The sequence below is a fragment of the Eschrichtius robustus genome, chromosome 1, assembly GCF_028021215.1.
Source record: "Eschrichtius robustus isolate mEscRob2 chromosome 1, mEscRob2.pri, whole genome shotgun sequence".
NCBI classification, from domain to species: domain Eukaryota; kingdom Metazoa; phylum Chordata; class Mammalia; order Artiodactyla; family Eschrichtiidae; genus Eschrichtius; species Eschrichtius robustus.
In genome coordinates this window covers 71,643,313-71,667,531 of record NC_090824.1, presented here as the reverse complement: position 1 = coordinate 71,667,531, position 24,219 = coordinate 71,643,313, and the positions used below count along the sequence as shown (strand labels likewise).

Genomic DNA, 24,219 nt, shown 5'->3' with positions numbered 1-24,219 from the left:
GAGTATGAGTTACCTATTTTCATTTGTTTTGTATATTTTGATATATAATTTCAAATTTATTAGTACATAAATAAATAGCTATAAAGCACATATTTCTGAAACTATTCTTCTTATTCTTTTCACTTTTCCTGAAATTTGAGAAGAATCCCAGGAGAGCTAACAATCAGGAATCTAAAATTAAGAATTTAATTGTTGGCACCATTGACTGATTAACAAAACCATTTTGTTGAATCTTGAAGTGACTGAAAAATGTAGCATCGATAACTTAGAACTGATCAAATCCAACTGATTCTGTTTTTCATCTTAAGTTTATAAACACATTAAGACTCTAATTCTATTTGTATCTTTATATTTGCTTCTTAGTTAAAGTTCCACATGTAAAAAGTGTCAAACCTGCACTTTGCAATATGCAATGCATGCAAAAGAAAGTGTAAGTTGTAAAACTATTAGCCCTAACTTTTCTTTCTTAATAGGAAAATAACAGCAATTTGATTTATAAGTTAGACAACAAGTAACTCAGTACTCTCACTAGGGAAGAAAATAACTATAGAGCATCTTAAGCTAGCCTAAAAAGCGTACAGACACTTTGTATAGAAATATTTTAGAGTTGAAAAAGCAGCAATATTAGTATCACAGCATCTTTTTTTAAAGATAAAACTCAAACAGTTTAAGCTGTTTTATGCTATATTATTTACCATCTTAAAGAATAATCTTTCTTTTTCATTATCACTTGAAAGAAATATCAGAAAAAATTAAATAAACATAACCTAACATTTATATGGTGAGTAGTACACTCTAGAATAGCATTGTTCTAAGAATAGTTAATGAATTTATTATCTGAATTTCACAGAAGGGGAAACTGAGGCCCAATGTACTCAGCAAGTGGCAGAACAAGGATTTGATTATAGGAAATTAGGCTCCAGTCTTGACTTGTAACCACCATTCTATAAAGCTTCTCATATGACAGTCCTTCAGTTTTCCAGGGGAAATTAGTATAGACCCATAACACTGTAGTTATAGTCTGTCAGTCTGATCTGTGAGAACAGTCTGACCTGTGGAAACATGAGGGTAGGAAAGTAAAATCCAGTATGTACTGAAACATTATAGTCATTTTTAAAAAGAACAGAAAAGATTTTTAAACGTTGAAACTGCAGATAAAACTTACTCTTTAATGTATTTTCTGTGCTTTTTATTTTTGGGTTTTCTAAATGTTAATAGTCCCTTAGTTCCTTTTATTACATTAGTTTGTAACAAACTATTTATTCTAAAGAAAACTCAATCATAATTCATTTAGCTATTATAGATGAAATAACACAAGTAGTTGTCTAGATTGCTTTATATTGGTTTATGAAAATTCACATGGAAAAAGTTTGCAGTTACTTTTAACAGCAGAGGATATCAGATTAGTTATAACACATAAACAATAATTTTAACACAAAACTGGAGACATACCTGCTAAATTGCTGGGTAAGAATACAGTAAACTTACACCAGAAATGAAAGTTATATTCTTATAGGTTTAAGAGTCTATTTTAAGTATGGAGAGTTTAAGATGATCACATTAAAACCCATTTTTCTATCTTGGTTACTCTTACAGATCTAAGTCAATTTAGTGAAGCTGAATTAATTAGGACTATCCACAGAAACAACTGTGAGCTATCTAAAGACTGAATAAACAGCAGAAACCAAATTATCTTCTGTCCTACAACATTAATAGAATCTATTGGGAAATACCCATAGGGAATGAAATAATTACAAACTACTAATAACATAAAGATGAAAGATAACTACAATTCCTTCAATGAATTTAAGGATTTTGTTTTGTTCTTTTATATCTTGCCTCATGTTATGCAGGAGATATTATACTTCTTCGTAGAAGAACAGAAGAAATCAAAGTATAAATAAAACACATTTAACAAACATAACTAGAACAGTGAACAGAGTATAAAACCACAAATGACTTATTATTTCCAATTAGAAAAATATAATTAGAAAAATATCCAGAGGTGGATGTAGTAACATATCTAGAGGGTAAAAATATTATATTGTTAATAAACTTCAACAAGTAACCTTTTTAAGAAATCATTTTATAAAAATTCATGTTCACATAAAATAAATACAAATCTAACTTCAAAGACAAAATTATTGAGATGGTTTTTCTCTCTAGATCCAGAATTTTTTACTTTTTATGTTGAGAAAAATCATTTTTTATTACTGTTGTACTCATTTGTCTTGTTTTTATTTGGAAGAGAATGAAGTACAAGAGCAACATTAAAAACATAAAGTCAGTTGTTTTCACAATAGTTTTCTATATCATATAATTAAAGCTTATATAGGAGATAAGGTATGAGTGAAAATGTATATACACTTTTCAACTTCGTGCATCAATAATACAAGCTTGGTTCTCACTTTATGTAGTACCATTACCTTCAAAGAGAAGTGCTGGGTTTCATCACTAGAGATGTGTACTTTTTTAACCAATTTATTGGGGCTAAAATGTGAGCATTATAAAGTATTTTTGTTTGAAGGGAATACTACTGCATAAAATAAAAATCAAGCTCCTACTATAGAATAACATTCTAAATGTTAGTTTTGCTTTCAGTTATTTAAGATTTTTTCCTGAGGTTGCAAAGGTATTAGAATCGATAAATGAGCAAAATAATTCTGATAGCCTTATATTAGATCATATTCAAAAGCCACATTTAATATATTTAGCAAATATAGTTCAAAGTTAATAATTTATTAGTCAACTGTGTGAAAAATATATTAAAAACATAAGCTCTTGTTTAATATTTAAATAATCCCATAAGGCCTTGTATTAGTAAAAAAGTGGAAATATTAAGGAAAATAACATTTCTCACCTAAATGAAGCTCAACTCAGACAAAATGAAAATGTGTTTAATCATTTTAATAAATATATTTTTCAACATTTGTCACGTTAAAGTACAGTAAAGCTCTGAATTACATAGAATATTTTAGTGATTTCCTTAAACGTGCCAAAAATAACTACATTTTTGAAGAATGTCCTGCAAATATTCAGTACCAAAACAATCAAGTCAAACTAAGATATATTTCTAATTGCAAAGTTTGCCACTCCAGCAAAGAAAATGCTATTATTAAATTCTAAGAAAGTACCACTTCCTGAGTTGTTAAACAGCATTAAAATTATCGCAAATACCAATTTCCAGTTACTTTTAGATTGCTAGGAATGCTTTTCATCAAAAGTTTAAAATTGTTACACAGTAAGGCATATCTGAAATAAAAAAACAAAGAAAAATGCATTCACATTTAAAGATATACCTTTGCTCAGTAAGTCATATTTATACATTTATTTTTTACATATATGATATTCTTAACTTATATACCAAGAATCCTAGGGAGAAATAATAAGGGAGATTATAAACACCAACTCAATAAATAACCCTCAAAGCTCATAAAGTCATAATTTTAGGGGGAAAATCCAAAATTCTAGTAGTCTACCATCTGAATATATTTTTGTTATCTAAAGCTAAAAATGCATATAAACTTTCAGGAATAATTGATATTTCTTTCTCAGGTTATTTGGAATCTGTTCATGGTGCACATATGTGAATGAACGAATACATCCTTAACCCACCAGTATCTTTTTCTCCAGTGTGCAGGCAATCACCCGTGAAAAGTATGGTGTAGATGACAGGATGATACTGTACCTGATTAGCTCTGGAGGTGGTCATGGGATCAGATGGAGAGGACTTGGTGGTAGTTGGGGAAGATGGCAATGTCTGGGAATAAAGCAGTTCAGGAGCAAATCAACCTTTATAAGCCTTAAACTGATTATTTAAATAAAACAAAATAAAATAAAATGTAATATAACGAGAACAAAATCCTATGAACAAATTTTTCTCCTATTCATTCAAATTTAATGGAATCTAAGATCAATTAAGTAACTAATGCATGTAAATATGCATGCATAAGTATGTAAAAATAAATTCATGACTTGAAATCATGATGGTGACTGATAAAAATTCACATGAGTATTAAAGGTATCCTGACCATATTCATGAATAGTAGTCTCTTTTCTTTCCCTCTTGTTTTCTTGGGGGAAAAGAGATCTCAAACAAAAATTCAAGAAATTTAATGAGCAAAACTGAAAGCCATTTTCCTATCAATGAATACAGTCGGGGATTGAAAGAAGTGGTGAAATGAAGTTTACTTTCGCATAAAAGTATCCACCTACTTAATATGTTGGACATCACCAACAAGCTGATTCCACATGAATTTAGGGTTCCGTACTTAAAAGCAATTAAATTTGCAGTTCTGAGTTCTTAATATCACATTATCTTCTAAAACATTAATTTTTAATAAATTTAGAGCCCGTCTGAAAATGTAAACATTAACCTCATATTAATAAACAAGTAACTAATAGCATTTTAACAAATTGCCATAATATTTTTTTATCATTTGTGCTAAACACTAAAAATTTATATAGATAAGGGGTATAATATATTATAGCGTCATCAGCTTCTGTTGAAAATAGGTACAAAAATATTAGGAATCAAATTATTGTTCATTTCATTTCTAAACACATATACAAACTATATATAAAATATGCCACATGAGACCATAATATACTTAAGACATTTTAAAAACTTCTCATGTCTAATAGAGTAACCTTAATGCGTGTGTAAGATGTTAAGATTTTATCTTTTTAAAAAGGTATATTTTCACTCAGCAAATAGCATCGCTTAAGTAGCACCCTCAATAGATAATATTTAACACATGAAATGGGGTAGTTTTATAGTACAGACAAAATTCTATATGGACATTATGTTTTATATTAATATGTATCCATCAAAATTACTCAGATATGAGCAAAAGCATAACTTTAAAGGTTCAGCAGTGTCAGGAAAAGCAGATGAAATTACTTAATACAATTATATTTATGCATTTAATATTTCAAAAGTCCTAATTAGGATAGAATAAAGCATTTAAGAGTAAAAGAAAGGATAAAAAATTCACAGGCTCCTGCTTAACTCACTGTTCTCAAGTAACAAAGTAAGACTGATTCTAATATCAGATCACGTTTTAAACAGTCCACTCCTCTAGGGATTCTTGATTCTTAAGTTAAAACCTAAGATACTTTGAGGAAAACTAGACTTAATGTTGAGTCATACCAAGATTTTTGTTAAATCATACTTTAAAAGGGGAGAGGAGCTACATTCAGAAGTAAAACCTCACAAAAGAAGAAAACAACACTTCAAATCCTTTGTTTTCTGTTTTTGCTATTTGTAATAAATTCATTTTATAAAGTCATTTCTCCAGAGAGACTTTCATTTCCAGTCATTAATAATTACCCTAATATTTTATTTTCCAGGCAATACTATGCAGAGACATACACTACTGACTTCGTGCTACTCTTGTACTATGAACTGAAGAGTAAAGGTTTTATTTTCCCACCTCTGGTTACAGTTGTTACTGTACAGATTTCCTGTGAGTAGTTAACATATATTTAAGAATATGTTCTTTACTAATCTCAGAGTAATTATGAGATTGCTGACTAAATAGATGTGAAATAAATCTAGAGGCCATCTATCCCAATACAGGTTAGAAGCCAAGTTCATTAACCTACAGAAGCATGAGGTATGTGTGTTGGGCTCCTCTATTTGCATCAGGATAAAATCAACTTGAAGTATCACAGGTGTTCATTATGACATCCATCTTGCCCTAGATATGAATTCTCTTGAAATATTGCAAAGAAATATGTGGAAAAAGTAGTAATATCAAGTGACTCAGAATTTGTGGTCACTAAGATTAATATTATCTTCTGTCAATTTATTCGGTATCTTTCTTTTTACTTGGCATATATGTGAAGTATTGGGCATGTATTAATAATTGATACAATTCATATTCATCAACAGTGTCCTTAATAATTCTGATGCTGTTTCTTTCTCACAGAAATAAAAACAATAATTTTAAACTTCTGGAACAATATTAATATGTTTAAAATCATTAAGGGTTTAGTTATTAAATTCATATTCTGATAAGAAGTTAAGAGTTTAATGTTTTAAATAAAACAGGTGAAAATTAAATAAGTTTGGGCTTTAAGGGATAAGATTGTCAAGAGTCTTTTGACACAGTCAATTGCATCTAAATATATTTTCTTGTTTATATTCCTAAAATAATAAACATGTAGTGAAGTAAACATGTGATGAGTTCTCTATTGATAGTTATCTATTAGTCATATAGATACCCTTAAACACAAAAAGTCTCCTTCCTTTACAAATTTAACCTATAGCAATATAGAGAATCCAGCAAGTTTGCATTTCAGTTGATTTTTTAAATGCTAGTGGTAAAAACTGTTCTCATAAACAGATATGTGTAAATATATTAAAGTAGTGCCTTTAGTTTAAAAGGTTCTATTAATTAGATTAAAAAACAGCTTTGATAATTGTTCTCAACCACACAAATAGAACAGAAAAATTCATAAGAAATACTTCAATGTACAATATGTTTGTTTCCCTAATATTTTATAAACACGTTTATTCCTATTTACTATGCAGACTAAACGTTTAAGCAGTTTCAAGTTAAAAAAAATCATTTAGTAAAACTTCTGATATATATCTGGAAGATGTAACTAACTGAATATCCATATAGAAATAATATTTTAAAATATGTTATAAATAACATTTATAAAGGATATATACTGCTAAAAACTTTTTTTATATTTATCAATTAGTGATTATGAAGGGCACAGGCATTTTTTAGCACAATTTTATCTTTCAAATGGAAAAGTATAATATTTTTATTTATATGACACAAATGTTTATTCAAGAATTCTGCTTTAAACGCTGAAGGCTGAATTACTTATTGCAGAAAAATTTGAAGTAGTTTATAATTTTAAAATAGTGGATCCTTTGGAATATAAAACAGTTTTTTAAAATTCAAGATTTAATAATAGTCATTTAATTAAATGTAGATTTCACTAGGCTCTTGGGAATAAGAACTAAAAAGTGATTACAAATTATGAAATGCATTCTTGTTAACAAGTGACAGTTTTACTGGACCAGAGAATATTACTATAAATAAACTTCATAATAAATAAGCTTACCTCAAGCAAATCTACAATAATAGACTGTCAAGGTCTATTATATGCATAGTGAAAACAGCAATGAACAGCAAACTTCAATTTTAATATGGAAGGTACTACTAGCTAACTGAGTAACATTACTTGAGCAATCACCTTCCCAATCCTTTGTTTTCAGTTCTGTTAAATAAATCTGCATACTAATCTATAAAAAATAATAGATCAGCTATTTAAATATGTAATTGTTATCTGTGGTTTTTCATCCTCACAAGTATCCAGCATTCTCCCAATGTCTGAACTATCTGGAACCACTTAGCCCTAATATAAACTCATGTTGTCTAATTTCAAAAGGTCTTTTACAATTGATTCCTATTCCATAGCTTATATTCCTCCTAATTACTATTCTACACCTTTATCCTTCTCTTCAACCATTCAATCCCATGTATTTTATCTTCCTTTCAATTGATAGTTTTTATTACTTGAAAGAAATCATGATATTCCAGAATGAGCTTCCTTATCTACTACAATTGGCCTCATTTCAACCTGTTCAGTTTTCCAAACCACTTTTTCCCCTATCTTATCACTCTTTTCAATGTAGACAAAACTGTGGTCTCCCGCTCAAACTTCCTACTCTTCAGGGGCTAGGACCTTAACACCCTAAACTATTATCTTTCCACCACTCCTGAGTCACTTTGTTCCCTTAATGATCTCATCTGTATTTGGCATCTCCAATTTCTCTACCTTTTCAAGCTCCTTTTTATTCTTTAACATTAGCCATTCGCTCTTTAGTAGCAGGGGTTATGTGAGTCTCTCTAACTTGTATTTTTCTCCTTTTATATCCACAATTTCAAGTCAGCAGTTCCCACACTTCACACCTTTTTTTCTTTTTTTTTTTTTTTTTTACCTAACCAGCCTCTTTACCTTTAGGAAATATTATTAACAAATAACAACTTTTCTCTCAACATAGACTTGAAACTAACTTTTAGAATCTCCAATGATTTCCTATTAAAAAAATAGTTATTCTCAAATTTTTCTTTGGGTATTTGATCTTTTTAGCATCTTTCCTTATACTGTACTTTCCTCATTTCTCCCTTTTATCTTTATGGTTAATAAGGAGCACTTACTAGGAACCAGGTATAGATCCACTCAGTTAATACTCACAATATCATTACAGAACAGATTACTATTACTTTTCCCATGTTATAGGTAAAGAAGTTGAGGTATACAGAAGTAAAACAGCTTGTCCAAATGTACACAACTGGTAAATTAAAGAGGCAGGATTTGAACCCTGGCAATCCTATTCTAGATCCTATACCTAATCACTATACTATAATGCTTCTGACTTACTTTAAAAAAAAAAAAAAGTAACTGCTTCTTTATCTCTTTTTTTCTCTCCTACTGTAAGTGAAATTATCACCTATACTGCAATTAAGGATCTATATTTTCAGTTTTAAATTCTCACCTATGCTTCTATCAAAGACTACTTCAAGGAAAAAACATACTATGTACAACTTATTCAACTTGCCTGAAACAAACATACAAAAATATTAGCTCACATAGATGCCTGACTAAAATTCACTAGTTGCTTCCTAGAATTCAACATTTTGCTAGGCTCAAAACCACATATAGTCATTTTTTAATTTTCCTCATCATTTTAGAACTGGAATCAAACCAGTCTCAAAGCCTCACAGATATCACTTTGAAATATCTTTTAACTTCAAGCTTTGTCTCAACTTTCACCACCAGAGGAGACTGTGTTCATCATCTTATTCTTAAAATATTGCCTGGTCTCCTAACTTCACCCTGATACAAGACTTTCTATTTCAAATGAGGTCCTCTTCTTGGAGATGCTTATTCAAGACTGAAAAATTCCAGAAGACAGAAATCTATTGGATTTTGTTTTATCAGCATTACTCAAACTTAGAGGCCATACAGCTCAGTGTTAAGATCAACTACCAGTTACATTTCCTTGGGTAAGTTACTCAAATTCCTCTAAGCATCAGTTTCTATAAGTATAACATGGACTCTATACCTGCCTCAGAAGAATTTTGGGAGGTTGAATGAAAGGTGATAATAAATGTAAAGAGCATAGCACAATGGCTAGCACAGAAACAGAATAAGCACCACATACATCACTGTTACCAGTATTACTGATCCTTCATTCTTGACCATAAAAATGTTTTTCCTGGCAAAGATGAACATCCCCTGGATTTGCGAGTATTACATAAAAGAAGTTTTAAAAAATATTATTTTATAAACCTTCAAATCTAAAGATCTGCATAGTAGATTACTCAGTAATTCTCTTCCTCTCCTACCAATAGGTGTTCCTACAAGCACTCTAAGAATCTGTGTGGAGTATTAGCACAGAAGAGAACAAAGGGTAGAGGTGCCTCTTTTTTTTTTTTTTTCCATAACCTTCCAGAGAAATTAAAAGGGCTCTTTTGGAAAATATTAGGAAGAATCTGTAATCTACAGGATACCCCTTGGCCAGACATCCAAGACTCTCCATCATCTGGTCCCACATGATTTACCTAACATTAATTTCCTCTAAACTACAACACAGATATTCCACTTCTGTCAAGATAATCTCTTCACTATTTAACAATTATGATATATTTCTCCTCAAATCCATATTGCTTCATCTGCCTAAAATAAGCTTTTTTCTTTTTTCTCCTCTAATCAGGCAATTCCTGTACAATCTTCAAGGTCCAGTTCAAGTCTTCACCTATTTTACAAGACCAAATGCCACTCTAGCCTACATTTCTTTCACACTCCTCCAAACTTTTATACTACATTGTTTATATTGTAGTTTTGGTATATAAATACAGTTTTATATTTTTATTAGTTATTTTAAGTATTTAGGATCTCTCATAAACTAGCTTGACAGAGCAAGGGCTACATTTTAATATATTTTACAATTCACTAAGAAGGCATTTAATAAATTTATGATTGAATGAATGAATAATGAACAAATTATTTGCTAATTTTGCCAATTTTTCATGATGAAAGTAGAATTCTTTGAGCTAAGTGAGATTTTTGGTATCTTAATTTAATTTTTACATAAAAAATAATTATTTAAATGCCTATAACCACTTCTTTCTTAATGTAGATTTTCTTAAAAATGCATTTGAGCCAAAGAGAAAAAAAAGGCTGAAAAACTGTAATAGACAAAGGAAGTTAACAAATGCCAACTATCTTACTGATTTGTCGTTTCTACCATGTTTTGGGGTTCATTATATTGACTCATTAGGTATAAACAACCATACTTAGAGGGGGATTTGAGGGACTTACAGCAACAGGAAATGTTTCAATAATCCCGTGAGGAAAATAAAAAGTAAGAAGTACAAAATTCAAAACATAAAAGGTGGAAATGAAAATATGTACACCAAAAAATCTGGGCTAAGACGTGCCCCAGGAATGAGTTCAGAGCTTCTAGGCAAACAAAGTCTAAATTATTTGAAGATCACTGAAGGTCTCTGCTATTTTCATTTCCTGAAAATAAGAAATATAATGTTCTATGTTGCAATTAATATGTTTAATTTTGGCTTACTGGCTCTTGCTGCATATCTGTTTCTTAGTATACTGACTTGTGAAATGAGCACAATGGTGTTATGTACCTCATGATAATCTTCTGATATTAAGGCTATAGAACAGAGGCTACATACTTTGATTTCAATAAATATTATTATTATTGTCATTTTAAATATATAAAATATTGGAGTCCCTCTCTATTAGCAAATATATATTTGATTTAAATAAAACAAACAAAAAAACACATTTGAGAATAAAGAAGTGAATAGTTCACATCTAATATCTAAATTGGAGGTAAGGCTGTCATGCTAGATATCATCATGCTTCCATATGAAAGACTTGTGAGACCAGTATGTACTACTTTCCTAAGAACATATTTGGTTGAGATTTCATTAAGTCAATAAGGTTTCATTTGGGGAGAATATTCTGGTTCATGTTATTTATTCAGAAACCAACTGTATCTAGATCACATAATTCAGAAAATAATATTTTATAAAAGTCATAATAATATATGGTGTAAAATTCTAACTTTTAAAGCAAGTTTTATTCGTTTAGAACTAACTCTGACTTCCTATTTTAAGTCCAAGTTACATATTAATTATACTTTTTGTAGTAAGCAAAATCTTAAATTATCAACCATAAAAAACAATAGATATGTAACAAAAATTAAGAAAATATAATTTCAGATCCAACATTAATTCATTTCTATGCAGAAATTACATTTTCCAGCTCCAGCAATTTTTAAAACTCGAATTTTATTCTTTGCACAATCTTAACTAGAAGAAAATGTTTAAAAAATATTTTAAATAAGTTATTTTAAAAACTACCTTCAGAATTGAAGTCCAAAGGGAATGTAAATGTTATGTCATTAGTTAAGGGAGAGACTACCATTTTAAAAGAAATCTTATTATTATTCTATGTACTAAAATATAAAAAAATATATAAACATTATATGAAATATGTTTTTATCTATTCTAGTGTAAAATAATTTATTTTAGAAATAATTATTTTATACTGGATTACCAGCATAATTTCTTCAGAAATAAAAGCATGGTAATTTAAATTTATATACTTCACTTACTATTTAGACAATGATCCAACAAAAAGTATTACATTGTAAAACAGGATACCTAGAAAGTTAGAGAATCCGAAATTTAGAATATAAATAACTCTGTTGATCTACAGTATGATCAATCTCTCTTTCAGATTTTTCGAGTAAATTTTTCAAATTTTACATTTATAAGAAACTGTTTAAGTATTAAATATATTACCCTACTAGATGTGGTATACTTTTTAATAAATCTTTTAAAATGATACTCTATTTCACATTATTGATTACATGAAAATATTAAATAATCAATAATAATTTCAATGCCATGAATGTCTACAAAGCTTACAAATGAATGCAAATACACAAAAGTAAATCAATCACCATTATTTTTTACCACTTATCTTGAATTTAAATAATATTATCTGAACAAGGCAAATAAAAATAGAAATGAACCCAGCATTTTAAAATTCTGGCTTTCATAAATCTTTACTGACACTGGATATACGACAACCTATAAATCTCATATTGCCATAAAGAAAATTAAAGTTTCAACAATGACTCATAGACTATTATTTGATGGTACTAGCTATTTAGTATTATAAAAATAATAAAAATTCATTCATATCATTGTCCTGAATATACTGCCAGTGATATAGTACTCAAAGTATATTTTATGTTTTACTTTTTTAAAAAAATCAAGATATCACTGCCTTCCCTAAATGTTTGAACTTACAGAAATTACAAAATAAAGGGGAGAAGTAATAGGCTGGATTAAAGCAGAAAATCAATAGACCCTACACTTTAGTGCCAATTCTGTAAATTCTTAGACCCAGGTGATTTTAACCTAGAGGTCTTTAAACTCATACTTTTAGAATTTGGATAAAATCATGGTACCACTTTCAAGGCATCAGTTTTTAAATTATCCTTTGTATTCACCTAGCACAGACAAAATAAACATTTCAAAACTATAAATGGCTGTGAAGAATGAAAATATCTACTGATGTTTAGAAGTTTAAAATATTTACATTCTGCCATGTATAAACTAAAAGATACTTCCTTGAAAAGTTATAAAGGGTTACAAATTAAACTATTTTGACACTGACAAAGAGTATAAAATGAACGACTTTATATGGAATAACAACTACCTACTCATGATTTAAACATGGAAGGACTTTTTAAAATGGTAATTAAAAGAAAATTGAGTCTTGGCCCATAATTTGAAAATATATTACCTAATTATTAATTTCTATGTTTGTATTTAATTAGACAGCCTTATATTTATCAATATATTGGTAAAATTATAATAGATTCATAACACTGCCTAGTATAAAATAGTTTTTTCAATTCAGAAACATGAAATTAATAAGATTTTGAGCTACATTTCAAATTTATTACAATGAACATAAATATTCTGTGAACTAATGAATAATACATTTGTTTTGAAGGCATAGTCTATCAATATGATCACAAATTAAGCAGCTAATTATAAAAGGGCAAATGCAGAAACAATCATTATAAACATAAAGTATCAAATAATTTTGAGGATTTAAAAGAGGTTGAGGGGAAAAATTCACCTTATTTAACATTAAAGAATGTCATTTTTTTCCTACATCATGTCAGCCATTATTCAATCTTAAGAACTCACATTGTCTTTTATCAAGTAAAATTTTTGTTACAGAAAATCCCACACATTAAAAATAAACACTGGCCCTTTATGACATATATATGAATACTACACAAGTTATACAGAACATAATAGCTGATTTGTAACAAAGAACTGTTTGCTAGGTACAAAAGTTTACTTATACATATTTGTTGATTAAAAATGTTGAACATGACAATTAAATTAACAAAACAGGAGTTTATATGCATAATAACTACACTAAAGGCTAAAAATATTTTAAGAATATGGTATTAGGAATTTTGAGAATATAGTTTCAATGTTTATACTTTATTTAAAAAGTGATATTATTTTAAATAGATTAAATTTCTATAAGCTAATCAAATTTGTGTCTATAATTTTTTAAAGGGCACCATAAAAGAAATGAGTCACATAATTGCTCCTCAGTGTAACACTAATAAATGAGTAATTCAATTACCTGATTAATCTAAAGAAGAGACTCTGACAGTCTTTAAATAAATAAAAGACAACTCTGTTATGTTTTAAGTATTACTTAGAAAAAAACTTTATATGCTAAAACTTTAAGGCTTCTTTTATAAGGAATTCATACTACACTGAGGATGCTAGTCTTTGATTTCCCAACTAAACACTCACTTGTTTGATGCGATCTGGGTTAACGGTGGTCTGGGGTTGTAGAATGCTGACTGGTTCTGTCTTGGCCACATTTTGGGGCATTTCTCGAATTTTTTCTGCAATGAATCCATGAACTGCATTCAGTGCTTCAACTGTTCCCTGGATCAAGCACACTCGTTCAGTAGTACCTGTGGATAAAAGATTAATTTTCAGAAAACTTCCCTTCTTACTTTGTATGTTCTTCAAAAATGCTGTATGGAGGTTCCTTAAAAAACTAAAAATAGAATTACCATATGACCCAGCAACCCCACTACTGGGCATATACCCTGAGAAAACCATAATTCAAAAAGAGTCATGTACCACAATATTCAGTGCAGCACTATTTACAATAGCCAGGACATGGAAACAACCTAAATGTCCATCAACAGATGAATGGATAAAGAAGATGTGGCATATACATACACAATGGAATATTACTCAGCCATAAAAAGAAACAAAATTGAGTTTTTTGTAGTGAGGTGGATGGACCTAGAGTCTGCCATACAGAGTGAAATAAGTCTGAAAGAGGAAAACAAATACCGTATGCTAACGCATATATATGGAATCTAAAAAAATGGTACTGATTAACCTAATGGCAGGGCAGGACTAAAGATGGAGACATAGAGAATGGACTTGAAGACACGGGTGGTGGGGGAAGGGGAAGCTGGGATGAAGTGAGAGAGTGGCATGGACATATATACACTACCAAATGTAAAATAGATAGCTAGTGGGAAGCAGCTGCATAGCATAGAGCGGTCAGCTCGGTGCTTGCGAAGACCTAGTTGGGTGGGATAGGGAGGGTGGGAGGGAGGCTTAAGAGGGAGGGGATATGGGGATATATGTATGTATATGGTTGATTCACTTTGTTGTACAACAGAAACTAACACAACACTGTGAAGCAATTATACTCCAATAAAGATGTATATAAAAAAAGAAAAGATGTGTACCTAATTAAAAAAAAAAAAAAAGGATGATATACTAATGCCAATAAAATAATGTAAAATGTAGAACTCTAAATCCCAAAAAGGGCCAGCAGAGCCAGAAATCCTGAGAAGTTCTGAGTATATCATTCATTCACTGATATAACCAATACTTACTGAGCACATATAAAAGAACTTTGGGTTAGAAACTGGTAACACAGATGTGAAGATCTATGCACCCAACTTTCAAAGCACATACTCTTACGGGCAAAAAACAGACATCAAGCCAGAGAATTATAAGATACTATGATATGAAAAATAATGGAGGTGTCTACATGGACGGCACATATGGTTGGTCTACAGAAAAAACAGCATTTAAATCAGTGGGGAGAAGGAGTCTTGGAAAGTTTACATAGTAGGTAAATTTCTGAATTTTTACCACCCTTTATTCACTTACCCTGTTCTTTTAATCACAGCAACAATGCTATCTGACATTTTGTATTTGTTTATTTTTTTACTTTTCTACTAGAATGCAAGCTCTAGGAGGACAGTTAATTAGTCTGTTTTGTTTTGTGCTATAGTCTCCCCCCAAAGCCTAGAGCAGTCCCTGGCACATGACAGGTCCATGACAAATATTTATTGGAAAATGAATCAACCCTGCTTTTACTGATTATGTAATTTTAAAAAGATATAATATCATAATTAAAAACATGTTAAACTATTTTTAATTTGAAATTGATAAAGATACTATTAATATTATTTGCTTCATATCTGGTGAATAAAATGTAGACACATGATGTGAGACAAGACTAAAATGAAATTGGTTGGGTCTAATATGCAGGTCCTTTAACCCATTTCATACTTTACAGATATACCTGAAGGCAATAAAAACAAATGATTAGCTTTTCAGACTATTTTGAGCCTCCCTGGGGCATCCTGATACTAAACTGTAATATTCTGCTGAGCAGCCCAACACAACAAGCACATAAACTTACTTCTCAGACGTAACTATTCCTTTACTAAACAGTTATCAGAAAGTCAAAAGAATGGTATTTTAAAATTTATAAAATATTTGTTTTTGAACTAATATGAAAACTTTCAAGTACTTAGCATGTATCCTCTTCATACCACAATTTCAAAATTCTAAGCCACTCTATAAAATATTTTTAAAGTACATTTTGAAGGACAAAAGTGTGAAACTACACACATGAAAAAAACTGCATGGAGTTTACACTGCTTTAAGGATTAATTGCCACATAAACCATTTTCCTAGCAGTTTTAAATTTTTAAAAGAATAGTAAAAGATTATCACTCTTACCTTTAGAAAATTAGATCACAAGAATTAGGAGCAGAAATAAAATAATATTATATGAATAATATTATATGAATCCACCTAAATTAAACTTTCCTGTTTTAAATAATGAAGATGTAAATTTATGAAAAGCTACCATTTCCTAATTTGTACAAAATATTTCAATAGAGAGCAATACCTTTCAATTGTAAGGATGGAGACAATCTGAAAAACATACCGTGAGTGTGAAGGCTTAATATTTCCTGTTTCTCCTAATCAGCTTTTCTCATCCTTGAATATCTTGATGTATCTCTGTATCTATTCCTGGGTAAAACGATCTAGTTTATTAGGGATACTCTAGGGAGTCTTTACAAGGTTGTATTAATTGTCCAATAACTGACTAGAAAGGATGAGAACTGATCAATGTAGCTCATGCAAAGTGTTCTCGTCTAAGTCAGCAGAAAATACAAAACACAGATCAGATTACATTCCTGCTTTTGGAGACAACTACGGAGGGCTCGTTTGGGGACGCCAAGACAGAAAAGGAAGTCAGTCAAACCTCAACAGAGATTTTTAAAAAATAAAACATGGTACTAAGTAACTAAAGGGACTATATAATCCATGTTGCTTTTAAAATTCAAATTTAACAGAATACATACTGTGTCAGACAACACAATAACCCCAATACTCTTCAGACTGTATGACTAACAAGTGGTAAATGGAAATCACTGAGCCATAAAGAAATATGATTGTCTAAAACTAAATTTCACATAGCATGTATGAGACAATTTGGAGATAGTTTATAGGTCCAAAGTTGCAATAAATATTCTTTCAAGATTAAACTATACCACTACCATTAGAACTACTACCAAAAAAAAAAAAAGAAAAAAAAGGAAATTGTAATTCCACCAATGGGAACTGCTGCAATCCTCAGAAGAGATGCTGTCATATTCTTCTACTGAACTCTAAAGGACTTTTCACTTAGGTAACACAAAACTATAATTTTTAGGAGAAAGTCACAAAGAGGGAAGACTGTCAGGTATATGACCAAACTGTGTAACAAAAATTAGCCTATAAATCATAAAAGTTGCTGTTTTTTGTCATCTTACAGGCTTTTAGGGTCCATTAGTGTCTAAACTGAACTGCGAGTTATTCATCATTTTGTTTAACAGCAGCATTTACTTCTCTTTGCAACAGACTAGCAACAAAAGCTGAAAAATTACATAAAAGTATATGCTTATATTTTTTATAAAGTAAAGATACAGGTGTATAAGACACCATTAATTTTAAGGGAGATATTAGAAAAAATGAGAAAAACCCTAACAAGTAGGGTCAAATATAGGCAGTGAAATTCAAAATAGCTTTAAGTTTCTACTTCACATGCAATATCATCAACTGAATATGCATGTTTCTAAAATTAGGTACAATTATAAGATTCCAAAGCAAAATTCTGATATACATTTAATAAAATAAATCCACTCTGTGCTACTATAACCTCGGACAAGTCACTTAAACTGTTCCTGCTCCTACCTAAGGCATTCTATCACCTGTGCAGTAGACCCCCATCCCCTCTTAACTACCAAGCCCAGTGTTTCTCCAGGTATCATAATTTTTCCTTTTCTAGTAGATCATGCCTATCAGCAGAAAAACATGTTATAATTTCTTCAATTTTTAAAGATCCCTCCTTTATGACAGAAATAGAAAATTATCCTTCGGTAAAGCAAATGAAATAACTGATTTAGGCAAAGGTCATAAAATCATAAGATGAAAGGTTAATGGGCAAATTTCAACGGAAACATCTGGCAGTCACCAACTGACTTCACTGATCAACATTAGCATAACTAAGAGTGTGAAAATCAAACATACGCCTCTTGCCGTGATGTAATATGAAGCAGAGGCCACCAACTATAAAGTATGTATCCCAAAATAGCTGAACCTAAATCTAATCAAACATTTAGCACTAGGTAACAGTTTACAAATAATATTGAAAACGGAGAAATAAATTAGATGACCCAGGAAGAAGAAAAGATACAAATCAAGAATGTAAGACAGGCTACAGGATAATTAATCTAGTTTCGTCAAAATAGGAAAGACTGTTCTCTAGACTTAAAGAGTCTTAAAAGATACAATGATCAAAGGTGAATCAGAATTTGACTGGATCTAAATTCAAACAACTTTTATTTTAAACATAATTGTGGCAATCTCATAAAAACTGGGTATTAAATAGTATCAAAGGATTACTGTTAATTTTAATAGGTGTGACTATGGCATCAGGTTGTGTAAGAAAGTGCCTTTTCCCTCTCTTTTCTTAGATGCATACTGAAGTATATACAGCTAAAATGACTGAGATTTGCTTCAAAATATTTTTGCAACAACAAAAATGAGTAAATGAAATATGTATGCCAAAATCTTGATATTATTAACAAACATGAAAGAGGTTCTTTCTTCTTTGTATGTTTGAAATTTTTATAATAAAAGAAAAACAGGGCTTCCCTGGTGGCACAGTGGTTGGGAGTCTGCCTGCCAGTGCAGGGGGCACGGGTTCGGGCCCTGGTCTGGGAGGATCCCACATGCCACGGAGCGACTGGGCCCCTGAGCCACAACTACTGAGCCTGCGCGTCTGGAGCCTGTGCTACGCAACGGGAGGGGCCGCGGCGGTGGGGGGCCCGCGCACCGCGATGAAGAGTGGCCCCCGCTTGCCGCAACTGGAGGAGGCCCTCGCACGGAAGCGAAGACCCAACACAGCCATAAAAAAAAAAATAAATAAATAAATTTTAAAAAAATAAAATAAAATAAAAATAAAAAGAACTTGCTATAAAAAAAAACAAAAAGAAAAGAAAAGAAAAACATTTTAAAGCGCTCCCTGACCGCATACCCCTCTTCTGGTTACAGCTCAATTTCCTTATCCCTCAAAATTCCTTGAACAATTCATAGAGATATATCTCCTCTTTCTACTTCTTCACCACCCATTCCTGTTTTTCTTGACTCTACTCCAAGATGGCTTTTGTCCCACTACTCAACTAAAACCACTTATCACAGCCATACCTTGGTAAATCCAATCTTCGTGTCTTTACATTGTCTGACCCATCAGCAGCATTTGACAGAGTTGACCAGTCTGTTCTAAAAACACTTCATTTGGCTTTCAGGATACCATATGGCCCTCATTTAATTCAATTCATTCATTCATTTGACAAAAAATCTATTGATTCCCCACTAAATGTTAAGTATTACACTAGATACAGCAATGACCAAACAGACAAACCTGCTTTCATGGCGTTCCTACTCTAGTTCAGCAGACAGATACTATACATAAAACAAATAAAAAATATAGAGAGAGGATATGAAATGAAATTAGTACTACAGAAAAAATTTGAGGACAATACCAGGATAAGGAAAGACAAAAATAAAGTATAAAAGAGACCTTGTCTGTCATGTTCACTACTGTATTCTCAGTGTCTGGAATAGTGCCTGGCACACTGTATACACTCAAGAAGTATTCTTTGAATAATGCATAACTCCCTGAGTCTAATTTTCTTACCTGTGAATCGAAAACATATGATTGACTTTAAGACCTTTTTACCTATAAAATGTCTATAAAACCAGTAAGCCTCTTTGGGTTTACAAGATGAGTCAATGTATGTACAAATGAGATATATTTTGGGAAATGATTTAAAAAACTATAATAAGTTATAAATTATAATGTCAATAAAAAGAATACTTGATTTTAAAAAAGCTTTGAGAAAGGTAATAGGAAAAATAATGAATAGCTCAGTAGTTTTTTTCTTCCCAGAATAGAAAAGTAAACTCTAAAAATGTAATCTACCTAAAAGAATAAAATTAGGGGGGAAAAAAGGAATGCTTTTTGCTGTATAAAATACAGTCTAAAACTTTCTAGATACCTGAGACCTATTTCAACCAGAATGAGTCTGGTTTAGAATAATGGGTATATACTAACAATCTGATCCACTTATTTCCAATGGTCAACTATAATGAAAATTAGCAAACATTTTGTTTGGATGTAAGAAAATGCATCAGTTTATACTCCTATTGAGAATATAACTCAGTATCTTATGATAAGATATTTCTTTAGGAAATATTAGTGTCAGTCTAGAGTAAGAAATCTGGTTGAATGAATATCAGTGAAACATTGAAAATGAAAAATTAATACCAAAAATCTAGTCGAATATTAATAATTCTATGACAACCTATAGACAATGTTGTTGGCCTCAAAAAGAACTAAGAAAATGGAAATGCCAATTAACTCTGCAATAGGCAAAAGCTGAGGTTTAAAACAAAACATGATATATAATTTTTTGAGTAAGATGGCAGCTACTTACAGCACCGAGAATTTACTAGATCTGGATAGCTAATATTCTGAATGGATAGGGTTTATTTTTTTCAACATAACATTTAGCTTCTACCATGTTTAAGAAATATCTCCCAGTTTGCTACATATTTTCAAATATATTTAACACTTCCATAATACTTGGGAAAAGCTATATAGTTCCGGACAGTAATAAAGTGGCAAACTCAAGCTTTCTTTGGCTATGTATGTCTATTTATCCTTATAGAAATGGTGCTCTGTGATTGGTATTTGTTCTTTTAGTTTTCATATTCTTTTCCTTCTTGCCACTTACCCTTGCTGTTTGTTGGTACACCTGATTCTAGCAGGCTCCTCTCTTTACTTCTACTTTGCTGCTTCTACTCCTCAATGGCTGGATAACCAGCTAAGCAAGGTTGTTGCAACTATATAAACTAGCAATAGACAGATTCCTAGTGACAACCATAGGGGATGGTTGACCTCTGTGAAATCTATTCTGGCTTTTTTCCCCTTTATTTCTGAATCTGAGGCCAGAATCAACAGGCAAAATGTTCCTTTAATGCTTTCTTAAGGTTTAAAAGTGCACGTAGGCTTTATCTTTAAAACTAAAATAAAGAGTATAATTTTTTAATGAATAAAGCGATTTACAGTAATTCTTTATTCTCAATCTATAATCATGGTAATCTAATTATGTGAATGTCTTTGTGGTTTAAAAAAAGCAAAAACATTAGCTCATTAACTTTCCTTTAGTTTAACTATTAAGAGTAAAGTATACAGTATCAATCAGTAGTAATAATATTTATCACAAATTTCAGGTTAGAACAAAATGTAAATTATTTAAAAAGAGAATAAAAGTATATATATAATATAATTTATAATACATATATTTAATATTTTATTAATATAATTATGTATTATACAATGTATTATATGGTATCTCATTTAATGCTCACAATTACCAAGGCAGATAATATTTTCTTCAACTTACAGGTAAAGAAGTGAAAGCAGCTGGGCCAAGGAAACGTAACTAACAAATGCAGAGAGAAGATTTTGTCCAATACCATATTTTTTCCATTACAACACATACCTTCTGAAAATGTAATGTTAGGCCAGCTACCAAATTACATCCTTTTAAGAAAGTCACATATATTTCAGCCTGATGATGGAAAAATAATTTTCACCCAAGCTTGATAACTTTTTTTAATGCATTGAGTCATACTATTAATATCACTTCACAGATTTATTTCAAATCGGGCATAAAATGAAAGAAAAACTGACCCTTCTTACAGAGAACAGACCACCATAGGAGGTGGTTAATAATTGTGTGTGCTATTAGCAAAGTTTTTAGAACAAATTTTCAGATCAACAAAAGCACTTAGAAAAACTGCCATAAAAAGTAAGTTCAATTTGTAATTGCAGCTTTTATAACATTGTACAGTTTTGCACATTTGATAAAGCTTCCCCCTACCCTACAATTACTAGGGGAAAAGTATACTATTTCAAGAAGAGGGTTTTTTAGAAAAGGAAATCATAGGAATTGACATCTCATAATACAAAGTAATAATTGCTTTTCTTCTTCTGGTGATTAACTCTCTACACAATCATGTCTCTACTTCTAAACTGTAAAAATCTGTAGGGGGCCATCATAACATGTCTTAGTCCCAAATCAATATAGTGAAGCTTGAGTATCTGTTTATAGAACATGCTTTAACATTAAAATATACTCAATTAAGCCAAAGGATGAAAGTATACTTTTCAGAAAACTCTAAAAGTACTCATGTTTTTCAAAGAAGTTAAGATGAAAGAATGAATGACATAGTAGATGTCCAGCTTCTCACTCACTCAGTCTCTGTCCTATGCATGCAAATGGCATACTCATTTACTTTTAAATAGCAATTCCCACAAAGTAACATCAGGAGTTTAGGAGACTCTAAGTTCTAAAGGACTGTGAGGTTTGAAAGCAGACATATCTGAAAATTCTAAATAATAATTGTAATTCATTTCCAGTTAACTTCTGAGGTCATGCAAAAGATCCTACTAATAGTTATGATGATGACTAGTTGTTCATTCATCTTTAGCACAGGTTTATGCTACGTCCAGAATTATAGTAATCCTGGGATGGAGGACAAGATGGCAGAGCAGAAGGACCTTGAGCTCACCTCCTCTCACGAGCACACCAAAATCACAACTAACTGCTGAACAACCATTGGCAAAAAAGACTGGAACCTACTAAAAACGATATTCTACATCCAAAGACATAAGAAGAAACCCAACAAGATGGTAGGAGGGGTGCACTCATGATATAATTAAATCCAATACCCCCCTGGGTGGGCAACCCACAAACTGGAGAACAATTATATCACAGAAGTTCTCCCACATGAGCGAGAGTTCTGAGCCCCATGTCAGGCTCCTGAGCCTGGGGGTCTGGCATCAGGAGGAGAAGTCCCCAGAGCATTTGGCTTTAAAGGCCAGCAGGGCTTGAGTGCAGGAGCTCCACAGGACCGGGGAAACAGAGACTCCACTCTTGGAGGGCATACACAAGGTCTTGTGCACACTGGAACACAGGGCAAAAGCAGTGATTTCATAGGATCCTGGACCAGACCTACCTGCTGGTCTTGAAGGGTCTCTTAAGGAGGTGGGGGGAGTGGCTGTGGCTCACTGTGGGGACAATGACACTGGTGGTGGAGGTACTGGGGAATATTCATCGGCATGAGCTCTCCTGGAAGCCACCATTTTGGCACTAAGACCTGGCCCCACCCAACAGCCTGTAGGCTCCAGTGCTGGGATGCCTCAGGCCAAACAACCAGCAGGGAGGAAACACAGCCCCACCCAGCAGCAGACAGGCTGTCTAAAGACTTCCTGAACCCAGTCACCTCTAGACACACCCCTTGACATCGCCCTGCCCACCAGAGGGTCAAGACCCAGCTTCACTCACCAGTGGGCAGGCACTGGCTCCTCCCACCAGGAAGCCTGCACAAGCCTCTAGACCAGCCTCACCCACCATGGCACAGACACCAGAGGCAAGAAAACTATAACCCAGCAGCCTGTGGAACTAAGTCCGCAAACACAGATCAGAACCTATCCTGGGACCAGCTGGTCCCTGGCCCTTGGGTGACAAGAGGGGAGTGTACTGCTGGGACACACAGGACATCCTTTACAGAGGGCCACTTCTCTAAGGTTGAGAAACATAACTAACCTTCCACATACATAAAAATACAAATAGAAATTTAGACAAAATGAGACAGAAAAAGAGTATGTTCCAGACGAAGGAACAGAATTATAGCAATCCTAGTTTGGTTGACATTATTACCTTTTGACTTCCATTATGGATTTTAGGAATATAAAAACTGCCATGACTAAATTTTATTTAAAATGTAATCACATTTTTATAAGTATATATAAAATAGACTTCCTGACTTTGCCTCCACTCCCAATCAGTGTCAACATTTTTGACACTAATTTGTACTCTTAAATTTCTGCTATAAGAAAAATGGCGCTTGGAATTTTTCTAGCTATTCCTTACAGACTAGTAGGAATTCACTTGCAGAATTTTGTGAACCACGCTTGGAAGCTGGGGACACAGCTTGCAACAAACATGTGATATCAAATCAAGCTCAGAAACTCAAAGTGTGACCAGTGGTGGCATGCAGAGCTAATCAAAGTCATTCAAAAGTCAGGAGCAAAACATACCACTGGACATGCAGCATAGTAACCAGATCTGAAGAGTGCTGCTGCTATAAGCTGACAAGA

The 24,219-nt window shown here is 31.8% G+C and overlaps 1 protein-coding gene across 4 annotated transcripts in view; it reads right to left on the bottom strand.

Moving 5' to 3' along the window:
* The window catches only part of NOVA1 (NOVA alternative splicing regulator 1), a 138,610-nt gene that overhangs the window by 19,714 nt on the left and 94,677 nt on the right, over positions 1 to 24,219 (bottom strand). For all 4 annotated transcript variants that reach the window (XM_068546705.1, XM_068546724.1, XM_068546733.1 and 1 more), the window contains 2 exons: positions 13,920 to 14,086; positions 3,689 to 3,760 (listed from right to left, as the gene is read on the bottom strand). In XM_068546705.1, coding sequence (XP_068402806.1) covers positions 3,689 to 3,760; positions 13,920 to 14,086 — 239 coding nt within the window. The remainder of the gene's footprint in view (positions 1 to 3,688; positions 3,761 to 13,919; positions 14,087 to 24,219) is intronic.